General features: G+C 43.5%; 1 protein-coding gene across 7 annotated transcripts in view; it reads right to left on the bottom strand.

The window, feature by feature from the left end:
- SLIT3 (slit guidance ligand 3) overlaps nt 1-14,303 on the bottom strand; it is a 427,176-nt gene that overhangs the window by 4,495 nt on the left and 408,378 nt on the right. For all 7 annotated transcript variants that reach the window (XM_085518791.1, XM_085518790.1, XM_085518786.1 and 4 more), the window contains 2 exons: nt 3,411-3,565; nt 897-1,182 (listed from right to left, as the gene is read on the bottom strand). In XM_085518791.1, the coding sequence (XP_085374917.1) occupies nt 897-1,182; nt 3,411-3,565 (441 nt within the window). The remainder of the gene's footprint in view (nt 1-896; nt 1,183-3,410; nt 3,566-14,303) is intronic.

Genomic DNA, 14,303 nt, shown 5'->3' with positions numbered 1-14,303 from the left:
TCAGCACGTCCCAGGGTAGTACTTTGCAGAATTAGACCCAAAAGCAAGTTTAAAACAGTTCCTCTGCAAGTTATATTTGGGCCCTCGCTGACCAGCGTGATTATTTACTGTGTCAATTTACCTGTCAAAAGCATGTGCTTCTATAAAGCCCCTTCCAAAGATAGTGCAACCAAAGTAGCTCCTAAAACCAGAGTACTTCCATCTGCTTATGAAACAGCACTGAACCACGCAGACTGCTGGTCTGCCTGGGGCTGTTTTCTTGTGTACTTGCCATAAGTAAGCTATTCATCCGGTGTTTCTGATGGAGATGTGGTTATTCTTGAGCCTTTGAACTGTAACTGCTTTATAGTCATAACTGCCTTTGCATGCAACACCATGCTACTCTTTAAACTTGCACTTTAAAGGGGTGTTTCAGAATGTAATATTTCATTCAGCTATTTATGAAATTCAAACTGTTCACAACAGACTGCATAACAGTCTTCAGGGAGTTAACTCAAATTCCCTGTCCAGAGCTGCTGTGAGCATATCGCTACAGTGCGAACCTCTCTTGTGGCTGGCTCTGTGCTGGATACATGTGTGCACTCACTGCCTCAGAGGTAATGCACAACCATTAACAGATGTTTTTATACTTTAATGTGTAAAGTTATAGCTGAAAGTAAAGCCTGCAGTATAAACGACTTAGCTCCTCTATGAGAATGAGGTCATTTGGAGAGTGACCAGCATCAAAACAAGACAGGAAAATTGAACAGCGCCATGGACACCGACTCGCACTGTCACTAATTTATGTGGGAACCCAGCGCCTCCAAAAGTGCTCACACGTGTTTTTACAAGACAAAACGAGAACATGCAATAGCTGTAAAGCTTCTGCCCTCCCGTCAGCATCCATTCAAGCTTACTTGTGGTTAAGACATGGGTCTCCAATTTCCTGGTCACACAGGGGGCCTGTCCAGCCTGGGTGACATTCACAAACCACACTTGCTTTTTCCAGGGATCGGCAAATGCCGTGCTTGCAGATGTTACAGGATTTACAGCCAGGAAGGACTCCTATCGACTGCTGTGGTAAATCCTTGAAATCCTGTAGCTCGTTATTGATGCGAACATCGTGAATACATCCATGAAAGCCATTTGGTGTCTTATCTGCACCCTGGCGCAATGAAGATAATCCAGTAGAGGTCGGGATCCCTTCAGATAAAGGAAGAAAAAGGGAAAGCTTGCTCACAGCTACAGCGATAGTATATAAATTATAATAGCTAACATTTCTTTTGCCTCAGCACCTTGTAACCTTTAAAGAAGTGATGTGCATGGCACCTTTGTAAGGCAGCGCAACTGCACTGTCCTCATACTGGAAATGCAAAGGAACAAAAATAAAATCACTTGTCCAGCTTACGTAGGAAATATATTATAAAGAAAAAGGGGGTAAAGAAGCTCAGATCTTTGGCGGACGGCCATGTATTCTTGTCCTTAGATAATGCTCCTTCTGCCTACAGTTCAATAGCAATTATACTTCTGAAAGGTGGGAATGTTTTTGCTTGTCAGTCAGTAGCCACAACCTCTGGGATACAAAATATAGTTACCATTATTCAGCCTTTAAGTTAAGGGGTGCAACCCATCAAAACTAGCTCAGGAGACATCTAGAGACAGAGAACAGCGTATCAGGCCAGGCCAAGCCTTTGGGGTGAGCACCCTTCACTGTGTTGATGCCTTTGGAAGAGTTCCCAAGCTCAGAGAGCCAACAGCTTGTTTTGGACATTGTGTTCTGCCCTCCTCACCAGCATCTGCTTGAGTTGTACTTGCACTTTAATCATGCTTTAGGAGGAAGATTTCTAGACAAAGTGGAGAGATGGGCAAGATTCTGGGTGCTTGAAGCCTCAGGTCTGTCTTAATGGTTACTGTAAGAATTGTTCTGGGGTTAATTTAATGACTTCAGTTAAACAGCCTGAAGTGGAAGGGCAGCTGGCATTCACGGCAATGCTAGATATACAGAAGTGGCACATGAGTGAAGGTTTAGAAAGACTCAAGAAGAAATGCAGTGGGCAATACAAGTCTCTGCTGAGCTCCATGCATACTAGTATCCAATAGAGTCCTTCATTTCAAGTCTCAGATTTGTCCCTTATAGGTACCTTTTGAGAATTAGTTGTGATTTACAATGCTCATCCATTAGTAAAACTTTTCCCACTGAGGAAACTTCCTAAATTCCTGTTGTATAAATTGCAACAAGGTGGGAATCTCTTTAGCTGAATCAGAGACAGAAATTATGATGGCCTCAAGAGCAGATCATCAGACTCTTGAATAACCTGTGACATTGTTAACAGAATCCAATTATAAAAGTTCAGCTCTGTAAAAAGCAACATCAGCCAGCTTTCTGATTTACAAGAGCAATATTCGGGGTTCTTTTAGAAAAGGGTTATTAAAAGGAATTGTTTATAAAAGGCTTAACCAGCACCAAATGGTCAAGTGGTTTCTACTATTGACTTACAAGATCTGCTCAGAAAAAGCTTACAGAATAGATTTTTTTAGTCTGTTTTCATTCTGCTGAGTTTTGTATTTAGAATAGGCTGTCTAAAAAAAACCCAACAACTCTAAGTCACAGAAAATGGGAGATTTCAACATTCATTCCAGAATGGAACTGGTTGGGGTCTGGCACAAAGAAATCCATCAGTCTCTAATGCCCAGACACCTCATTGCTGGGATGCTCTGATTCTGAGCATCTGCTTTCCACGCTATGTGGCCCCAGAAAGTACGTCCTGAATGGGAAAAAACTTTTCAACAGAAGTTTGGTCAGTTCTAAAATCCTTCAAACATTGTTCTGGCATCAGTTTCCAATGAGAAAACTGTTAGCCAAGAAGTTTTTAGTCAGCTTGTGTGTTAATACTGTTTGGAGAATACGATCTTCTCCCCCCAGCTTTTAAACCTCTATAAATTTTACAGCAGAAAAACACTTCACTTACAGTACGTATAAACCTACTGATGTCTGATTTGCTTCTCTGCAGTGACTCTCTGCACTTCCATCATATTCTTCACCATGAGGTTTTACTGCCCGCAAATTCTGAAAGCTTTAGAAATGACCAACTGATCACTCTGGTAATGGCCACTGACCAGAGGCTGCTGGTGCCCTGCTTAGGTTAACCTCCCTCCTCTGGCATGTGGGCTCATGCTGGCCATGCAGTGGGCTGCTAATGAAATACAAAGAATGAAATGGAGAAGCAACCTCTGGCAGAGAAGGACAAAACCTCTTGTTTTCTCCCAGCCAGAGAGTCCTTTCCATGGGATGGAACACGATTTGCTTCTGAGGGAGTTCACTAAGACTTCTGAGAATTATTATTGTTATTTTTAACAAGCCTCTCTTCTGTTTTGCTTTTTTATAAGAAAAGGATTTTTAACATGTCAAAATCCAACGCAATTCAATGTACCTCCAATGTAGAGCGGTGTGTTGAGGCTTGCAGAAGACTGTTTCTGCAGTTTTCCAAGGCTCTTGGGAGTCCCCTTGTCCACCACCAGGTTCAGAGTTTGATTCAGCATCACAAGTTCCACACTATGAAACTGCCCATCATTTACAGTTTCCACACTAAAAACAAAAGAGAGAATTAGATGGTGTTAACAGTGATCTGCCTATGTTTCTGTTACACCTTGCAAAGTGCTGTCCCCATTCCAAGCACCTTTCCTGCCATTGTCTTCGATGTTTCTTCCAGCACAAGCCACTGCATTACAAGTTCTAAACATTGCTGATGTCTGATTTGAGAAGGCAGAGTGTCTGTATCTACGTAACACTGGAGAGAAATGCTTCTTGCTGCCTCTGGGGGTTGTGTCCACCCAGGAAATTGTTTCACAACTTGTGCTTACACATGTTCCATTTATAGTGTACCCAAAAACCCTCACTACTGTTCTGCAAAGCCAGGACAGGAACTACTGCAGCTGTGTTTCCCAGGGCAAAAGAGCAGAAGTGTGGACCCACGGTATATTGGCTTTGGTGGCAAGTGCTAATGAAGGGTTCCCATTTTCTAGTCACAGCTTTCTGCCCTTCTGTCACACTGCTTGGTGCCCCACTGCAAGCCCAGTTATTCTTCTATGGTTAGTTTAAACTCAAATTATTTTGCAAAGGCAGCAAGGGACTGCAGTGAGGGGCAAGAGACAGCAGGGGCTTCAGAAACCATGATTTCCTTATAGAGCCAAACTATCCTTTAACTAAAATAAACTGCTCTCACACACTGTGGTGCCAACCCTCCCTAAACCTGGCCTGTGAGCTCCTTGCCTGATTGCCTCCTAAGTGAGACTCAGACATCTGACACTGCTTTGCTGACAGTCCAGATCTGAGATTGCTCCATAAGTGGTACGTATCATATTAAAACAAAAAACAGTAAGTTTAAAGAACGGGCTTTGCTCCTTCCAATGGCCCATGTGCTCAGCATCTTCCCTCAGTGTTATAAGTTCACAGGTCAGATTCCTTTCAGGTATTCTGCAAACCTGCAGTGCAGATGTGCAGGTCTCACAGCTCCTTCACCAGATTTTTCTTACTATCAGTGATGAGGAACAAAACACTGAGGAGTGACCCACCTCTATAGAGGAATCACCTTGTAGATCTATCCACCTCCCAACCTATCTGACATGCTGCTGTCTATCCTTAGGGTCCTGTCCTGCATACCGATATGTAAGGGAGCAATACATGGGTAGAGGCAAGACCCAAGGACATACATGGTATGTACTGCCACAGGCTGAGTACCCTGCAGAGCACACCTGGCTGTGCTGTGCTGGGGCCCGCCCTCCTAGCACTGCTCTATGGACTGACAGCTCCAGTAGGTTTGAAAGCAGCTGGTCTGAGCTATCCAGATATTCCTGAATTGGGCTAAGAATGTGGCAAATACCTGCCATGTTACAAGGAACAGCTGTGTAATAACGGCGCTGACTGGATGATCGCATGCACCCCTTGCATTCCTCACTGCTGTGCTGCAATACTTAATTCATGTGTATGAAGCACTGGGACTTTCAGTGCAGCTGGAAGGTGCTGGATACATGGAAACACACGTTAACAACTGTAACTTTATGGAAAGGCAGAACAGCCCAAAGCTGCACTATGATATCGAGCCCCAGATGGGATGGATGGCTTCAGGATAGACCGATTTCTGGCAGGATGGGTTTCTGGGGCCAGCACACAGAGCTGTGCCACTATCTGAGCAGGGCCGCGCAGTGGCCATTTATCAGAGCACAGAGCTATCGCATCTGCCAGTGCTGCCTGTTCCCCGGGTCTTTTACCGGAGGCTTCTGCCCGGCCCGGCTCTCTGCAACGCCTCCCTTCAGATTCTACCCTAATTCCCATTGGGGTCGGGTGGCCGTACAGCCCCCGGCCTCCAGCAGCAGCCCCCGGGGTCGGGGATCGCCGCCATCGCGGCCACGAGGGGGCGCCGCAGCCCCGCGGAACGCGCTCAGCCCCGCGCTGCCCCGTGTCGGCTCGTACCGGGATGGAGCCGCGGCGCCCTCGGAGGAGGGGAAAATGGTGTATTAAATAGAAAACCTCAGGGAGTTTGTATAAGACCCGATTCTCACTCTTATCTTTCATATATACTTCTTTCTCCTCTCCTCCAGCACCCAAGCACGCACAGATGTTATAAACATGGCTCCCCATGCTCTAATACACAAGAGGTTTACGGCTGAGCCACTGTAAATACGCCACTGAACAGAAATGCATTGAAGGATTAAAGTGTTCAACTTGTAAAGTCTGGGCTTTGGGGTTCGTTCTTTTCTCTGACATGTTACATACCTTTAGTGTAGGCAGCAGAAGCAGCAGGGCAGAGAAGTCGAAACAAAAATAGCTCTAAGTATCACAGCAAACCATGTCACCAAGGAAATGCGTAACCATCAATTACGCAAATGAGAACATCAATTCATTAGCTACAGTCTCCAGATTTTCCTGACCTCAGTCTTAATGGGGACGTGCCTCATCCGAAGCACAGAACAAAGCAAACAAGAAGATGGTAAGTGAAGGCTGTGGGGAACACTGAACTTGGGCTGTCTTTGAAAACATCCAACATAGAAGGGAATAACCAGAAAGATCTGTCCAATAGAGCTCAATGAGCACTCAGCACGTGGGAAGAACAGGCACTAAAATCAAGAAACAGCTGGTAGAGCTGCAGGGAAGTACATGGAGACACTAAAGATTTGGGAGCTGTGAAACTCCTGTGCTGGGATGACTTCACATGCCGGCAGTGATAGGCTTTCACCTTCCGAGCTACAGCTACCTCCTGCCCTTGGTTCCTGTTATAATCAGTCCCCAGCTTAGAATAGATTTAAACTCCATGGCAACAATGGCAAAACCATAATTGAGTGGTGCTTGTGCTACCTTTACAATAACACATCCTTTCAAGCACTATCATCTCCGGAAGTCAAATAAAAACCACATGTTGAGAAGAAAGCATGAAAAATGCTAATGAAACACAAGACCGGGGTAATAAGAGGTGAAAAATATGTATTAAAACACTCAAGTTCACTTCCAGCTTAAAACGTATCCCTTTTGTTATGTTCAACCTACATGACTCGGGTGTTAGGTCTCCTAAACAGAGAGCACTCAATGGTTAAGATTTTTCCTTGCTACCTCCATGCTCATGTGCTTGGCTTTATACCTTTTCTCTTACTTGTAACTCTGCAGACCACCCAAACACGCCATCTTTCTCCTCCTGGTGTTTACAGCCCTTAAACACTGGCAGCTGATTACCGTGTCTCCCTTAATGATCATTTGGCCAGGCTGTGCATATCTAATTTCCAGTCATAATTCCACTCCTGCAGCACCCCTGCCAGCAGTGAAAGTTATTGTATTACAGACCTTCTAAGGGAAAGGCAAGGACCTTTTTTATACTCCTGCAACACGCAATTAACACAATCCTGACCCCTTTCCGTAGATCATTCATTAAAGGGGCAGATTCATGGCCAGTGTAGGCACTCCCTGTTTGCAGTGAATTCTCATTTCATCCCTGTTATGGGCAGAGGGGCTGACATATCCCTCCAACCCTTCTGTTGCAGAGTCAAAGCCTGCACCAGTCTCCTGCAGGATCACAGCGTCACTGCAGAGCTGAATGCTTCATTCTGCCAGCTGAGAATCTGTTAAACGCAAATGCAAGAGCAATAGGAATAGCCTGAGTGAACTCTGCAAGTCTGAGGCCTCCCTGACTGGGGGTCACAGCGCTTAATGCCTTCCCACCTGACTCCACCACAACAGCTTGTGTGTCGTGGCACACAGTGCACTGCACTGCAAAGAGCTGCTGCATCTCGCTATCTGTTCTGTAACATGCCTCATGTAAAGTAACAAGCCCAGTAAGCACAGCGTAAAAACAATCACATATAGATTCTGCAATGCCAATGGGACTCATTAAATCATTTACCCTTATAAAAGAGCAGCATGGCCAGTCCCAGAACCCAGCACTATCTCCCCTGGCAAGAGGCATCCCACGCATGTGGCTGTGGCAGCCCCGCCTGCTGCCAGGACCTGGCACCAAACAGGTGCTGGGGCTTCTCTGGAGTGTCAGGGCCACGTGCTGCTGCCAGCAGCTCTGACGTTCTGCTGGTTAGATCTGTTTCCGATGAGGAAACCCATCAAGCATCTTCACAAAGTCATTTTGCCTGACAAGATACTTTACACCATCTATCCTCTTTTCAGCTCTGGAAAATATCAGAGTATCTGCCATTTAGCATCAAGGTCCAGGGCCGATACAGAATACAAGTAAAAGTGTTTCCAATTTGAATGACTGAGGATCAGTTTTTAATCTGAAATCCAAGGCTAAGCCCTAAGAAAATACTGTCTATTCAGACACCTGACAGCAGTCAGGAAATGAAACTGTTTTCATCCCATCTATAGCATCATACCTGCAGCTGTACACATCTCCCACTACAATAAACAACATCCATTGCTGTCTGACACCTAGAATGGCAGTTGCTTTGCTTTCCTTTTCTAGCAGCACTGGGGCATGCTGGCAAAGCTGGGGGCCACATTTCTATACTGGGAAGAAGTGCTGAAATAATTGTGCACAGAACTGTGCTGCACCTCCGTGACCATCCTCAGTGCCAGTTCTGCATACATGTCTTCCAGCAGAGACCGTGTATTGAATCCAGAGCCTGGTGCTTGGAATAAGCAGCATACAGAGCTATCACACATGGCACACACATACACTTTGTGTTACTTGTCATGTTTACAAGGAATTTATAGGCAGAACGAAATAAACTTGTTATATTAGCTTGCTACATTTCTTCTAAAAGGCTGCTGAGCAAGAAGGTGCAAAGAACATCTCTGCTTTGACTTCCAATTTAATTCCAAGTTAATTTCAATAATTACTTCAAATGGCACGAAGCCCTTAGTGGCATAGGAGCACCTACTGTGTTTCTTGCCTTCACAAACCGGCTTAATTTTGCCCAAGTTCAACATGTAGTGCTGAGGGGCAGACATGAACAAACAACCTCTGCCCCAGCCATGGTTCTGGCAGTGCAGCAGTGCTGGTGCTGGCAAAACATCCCACACCGAACCCGCTGTATGTGTATGGTTTAGAAATTAAACTGTGGGTCCACAGCACAGCGTTCCTGGGCACTACAATCCAAGGCTGGAAAAGACATACAAGATCATCCAGTCCAACTGTCCCATGGTATTGCAGTGAAGAGAAGGAGAGAGACAGGAGGAGAAAGAGAAGAGAAATCCTATCATTCTTGCAAGAGATAGTTGAGATTTTAGAAAGAAAAAAGATAATTTAGCTTAATATGATTTGCCTGCTAAGCCACCAGGCAGCCTGGAGGAGAAAACTTTACTCTTTTTAAGCTTCATTTCAGCAGAAGAAAGCTTCTGAATTCCATGAGAGCAAATATTTGATTCTAAACCAAATGATAAAAGTTGGATGATATTTAAAGATCTTGGCCTTTTACATCTTCTTTGTCCTACTACGCAAAAATACATGGAAAACTATAGAAATTCACTAAGAAAAACACTTGTCTTTTTTGTCCTGCTCAGATACACCAGAGTCCTTTTTAAAGGCAAAAAAGAATTCATCTGTCCTTCGCCTCAGCTCATGCAAAATGTATATTACATTCAAATTTTACAACGTTTGCTGTGCAGGTCTGAGGTTAATGCTGGTCTCGTTCATTATATTTGATGAAAAATCCCTAAGGAGCACATGAGAAAAATAAGGTGTGTGATAGGAAGAATAAAACGAATTGCAAATATCCACAGTTATTAAGAGCTCAGTAATGCCTCATAGAGATCTCTGAAAAACAGTCTATTTTAGAGACCATCCAGAAATATCAAAAAGGAATCCCACGAGGGACAGGCATAGCACAAGCTGCAGATTGTGAAGGTATCAGGAAGAAAAGGACCATCATACAGTGAGCTCTGCAGAGACTTCTGGTTAAAAAAAAGGGGGGTTTGACAAGCTCTAATAATGATTCAAAGAAGAATTAATGCTTTCGCTCCTCCAGCACATTCCTCCCCAGAAGGCAGTGAAGCCTCCAAGGCTTCTTTGCAGATAAGTGACTGCAGCTAAGGAGAGGTGATTACAGAAAAATCCCATCTCCCCCTTCTTTGGTCGATGTGGAAGCTCTTCCATCACTGAGGTAATTGCTCAACCTCAGCACCAGCAGAGTGGAGGAGAAGCCTATGAAATCTGAATGCAGGGCCAAAATCATTGAGTCAGAATCCCGGTTTGGTTCTTTGGGGTGGAATGGTCAGGGACCTGCCACGGGGCAGCGAGCTGCTTCCTGCAGAGGCCACTGATGTGGAAAAGCATATACAGGTGGTAGAAACTGGGCTAGGAACCTCAGCCACAGCCTGGTGGAGACAGAGTCTCGTCCCCTGGGGACACAGCACATTTCTGAAACACTTTCTTCTGATCATTTCTGTACTTTCTGTGCACCAAGAAACAGATTTAATTTGTCATCCCACAGTCATCACGTATGAGGCAGATACAGTAAACTCCCCTGACTTCAGGCTTTGTGCTCTAACCACAAGAACATCCATCTATGCTATGGAGGAATTAGCCAGACCATGAGAACAGCATGACACAATCTGTAAGGAATACTTCTGGTGATATAGCATTTTTGAAAACAGACTGTGCAGGGATACTTCTACAGAGTAACATAATGCAATTTGGGCGTAGGCTCTGCAGAAAGACAAACACAATTAATTCTGGTGTTTTCCTGATTGCCTCCTTTTCCACTGCTGTCAGGAAGCCTGCGTGAAAACATGATTTTACACCAAAGATATCTGAGTCTCTCCCTTTAGCAGTTACAGCAGTCTGCATGCAATACAGCAATCTGGGAACTCTGGAGGGATTTGGAAGTTCCTGTCAAATTTCTGCTTCCCATTTCTATTAGGAAGGATCAATTATAGCATTCAAATCAATGTGACAGTGTGATAGCATAAAACTTATGGTGGAAAAAAACATTGCAGGTAAGGTTTTATTTGTGGTTCAAGGAACAGTTGTAGCAGAAGACACTGAAAACAGGAAGCTGATAGAAGACACAAAAATACTTATTTTGGTGACTGAATGCTAAAAGTACAAAAATGCATGTTTTTTTGATAATTCATTGTATAGAGAGTGATTAAATAGGATAAAAGAAACAACAAGTAGAAATCCTACTTTAAAAATGGATCTTCTGTAACGTGTTTGCTGTGAGCTTTAGGAAGCTTTTATTACACAGATTACAAGTGAGGACTTCCTGTAACAAAGCGGTCAGGTTTCCTTTTAAAAGGGCACTTTCAATCACTGCATAGTCATGCATGAACTTGTATTTCTTTCTGACTTGATAAATGAGAATGTATTTTAGGTAAACCTTCCCATTGGACATTTGCTGACCTTTATTCTGACTAGAATGAAAGAATGACTTCTGCTGATAGGACGCACAGGGATGGCACAAAGCTGAGCCAGGGGACTCAGATCAGGTATAATGAATTCTTTTTTACATGAGATTGGTCAAGGACTGGAGCAGGCTTCCTTGTGAGGTAGTTGATCTCCCATGCCTGTCAGTATTCAAGAAGTCTTGGACAGCTCTCAGTAACGTGCTTTAACATTTGGTTAGCCCTCCAGAGGTCAGGCACTTGGATAAAGGATCTTTGAAGGTCTCTTCCAACTTTTTGCTATACTGCTATGCTAAAAATCCAATGTCAACTGTAACATTTCCAGTCAAGCATAACATGAATAATATATGTAAAGTAAATCTTAACAGTAGAGCAAATTCACCCTGGGTTTTTCCAGACTAACTCCGTCCTGTAGTTCTACTTAAATCTGCTCAAAAGACGCAGGAACTGGTCTGCTCCAAAAGCCAGTGGGAGCCTGTCCTCACAAAGCAGGTCATCAACTACTTCTTGGCACACCAGGAATATATATATTTATGCCACATCCCTGTCCTCAAACATTTTCTTAGGATAATCTGGAGAGGGAGGCCAACTGCAGAATAAACTACAGCAGGTAAGTTCAGAGCACATGGTGCTGAACTTCACCATGGCAATGTCCTGTTGCGTATGTCATCCTTCCAGCACACCTCTCTGAATTCTACTGAAAACTGCCATTGCACATGCCATACTTGCTACTAGCTTCCAAACCCGTCTGGTAACAGGTTTTTATCTTATCCCGACAGTGTATCATGTGAATTAGCCAAGCACTTTGCTAATTTTACTGTTCTTAACTACTATTAATAAAGCTTGTAGTGGAGACCCTGCTGTAGAATTACAGATAATGTGGCTTGCCAGTGGCTTCCCACATCCCATCACAGGAGTACCTGAACTAAGCAGCAGAACAGCTCAGTTACAACACTGGACCAGGTCAGTCAGCAATTTCCTGCAGCTGTTAACTGGCACAGTTCCCACCAGGCAGTATTTTAACTCTTTTGGCACACGCTTCTGAGGCAAGTAACAGCCAAAACACTGCTCATCTATTCTGGTGAGTGGACCCCTTTGGAGAACAGCAGCTTCTGATACTGCCTGAGAAAATGAACCTAACTGTCTTTCAGCAAACCTCAAAGACAGTCAGTCCACTTTCGCTGAGGATGAGATTTAGATATGTCTAGGTGTCTAGACAGGAGAGCAAGGTGCAGGTAATAGAAAAGGCGGTTTTACCAATGGCAAGACTAAGATTTGAAAGTTTCTTATTCTCCTAGTAACCTTATTTTTAATGGAAAAAAAAAGAAAGCCCAAACCAAAACAAAGAGGAGTAAATGTGTAAGTTGCAGAGAAGAGATGCTCGGTTTCAAAGGTTTAGATAAAACTGCACCACACAGAATCAGATATCCATTTCAGTTCACTGCAAGTAAAGTACAGATGAACTCATGAAAGCCAGTTCCAGATATTTTAGCCTCTAAAACATCCAGAAGGAATTAGCAAAACTCAGCTTAGAAATGATGGCTAATGCCTTAATAATGGAAATGACTGCCCATTGTCCAAGCTGATAAAAGAAATATGGGATTTTCCCATTTTGGGTTTTTTTTTCCTGTGGAAATCCAAGGCCAAGCTGGAAGTTACATAGTCAAACACTGCTTATGCCCTTAGCTAAAAGTCAAACAAAAAATACCAGGAGGTCAAACCAGATCCATTCACACCTTCTACCCTTAAGTCCCCAGGGAGAAGCAGCTTTCTTCCTGCTTCCTCAGTCCTTAAGGAAAACATATCTCTTAATCTATTTAGAGGCCCTCCTTGACATTCTTTGGCTGTAGTTTTTCTCAATCGACCTAATCTTTTCCCATCAAGCTCCATGCTAATCCCATTTTGCTCCACTCCTTCAACTAATAAAAGATTAGAGTGACATTTCAGAAAGGGCATCGTATTAAGCAGCTACTTCCCCATCTCAACAGATCACACGGTACAAAATGCAGTGAACAGGCCATTAATCTTATGTTAATGAGGTGTCAGTCTGAATGGAGACCTCCTCCTTGATCAATATGAAGGGCGCAGTAATAATGAGGAGTCTGCCACTTGCCATCTCTGGGAGCTTCGCCAGAAGGCAGCAGATCTGTAAGGCGTCATTGATGGTGGCAACAGCTCCTGTCACCACGCCACTCTGTCCGTGACAACAGAGAGCAAGCATCCACGCTGCTCTGTCACCTCATGTGCTGCCCACACACAATAAGCTTTTCTATGTTCTAATTAGTGGTGTAAAACTGTTTAACAACTTTGGTCTTGCTCTAACACAAAATCAATTAGGATTAGCAGCCACACATAGGGAAATTTTTCACACCTGTCCAAGCCAGTCAAAGTCACTAAGAAACCACTTTCTTCATTCCTACAGTGGACAAACCATTGTTCTTTCTGATGACATTCCTACACTGAATCCAACTTGTTATTATAAAGAATTGTCTTGTTTTCTTAAGTATATCAGTGCTCTCCTTAAAGAAAACTCCTCACAGCTGCCATGCTTGGGTCAACTGAAGCTTTATCAAGTGCTGAGAAAACTTCAGTAGAAGTACAGGGCAAATCATGGTCAGTCTTAGTGCCATCCATATACTCACTCTGAAAGAACGTTTTTTCCTAGAGAGTGAGGAAGGCTAAGAAATCTCTCTGCATGCATGCTGCAAAGGAACTGCTATGAACCTACATGGGCTTTGTGTGGACACAACCACATGTTTACACAGAATAAACTGGAGCACCACAGCTAAAAAATAATCAGAAGACAGTTAACCTAGGGAGAGGTCTGCACTGGAAGACATGAGTAGCATGCCTCTCTTTCCCTTGTTGCATGGGCTTTGCTTTTACATTTATTTATCTATCTATTTATTTATTTATTTATTTTTCTCATGACTAATAAATAAGAACTGTGGATTTGGTATCCCCAGAAGTCAAGTGTCTGAAGGTGAAAATGCTCTGTAAGTCTACCTATGTAACTTGTGTTCTCTCACGGTTTGCATGGTTACTACTGATACAGTTCTTCTAAGAACACTTCCTTGTAGAGGAATTCAGCTCTTCTCCTCCTGTTCTGAAATGCTCTCATCCTGCCCTTGCCTAGTTACTGCTCTGTCCCAGTACAGAAAGTTAATGCTCAATATCAATATCAGAGAAACAGATTACATGGAACTATTTCAAGGAAAACATCCATCAGATACTAAATCCATGCAGTAAATGAGGAATCACAACAATTTTCTGCGTTTGCCATCGGACATAATATCACCAGCATTACCTACAAAAGACAAATTTTAACCATGCAGCCTCCAATTAAGGCTTTGATCTGATTTTCCTGTCTAGTTGCATACAGTAAAGAGCTGCAGTGGTGTACTATAAAGGATTCTTCTTTCATGCTTATTTCTCAGAAAAATCCAGCCTTTCCATCTTTTTTTCAGAAATAAACTGTCTTGGA

Source organism: Coturnix japonica, chromosome 18 (assembly GCF_054131305.1).
Source record: "Coturnix japonica strain WE chromosome 18, WE-NBRP24, whole genome shotgun sequence".
Lineage (NCBI taxonomy): Eukaryota > Metazoa > Chordata > Aves > Galliformes > Phasianidae > Coturnix > Coturnix japonica.
This window is presented reverse-complemented; position numbering and strand designations above follow the sequence as displayed.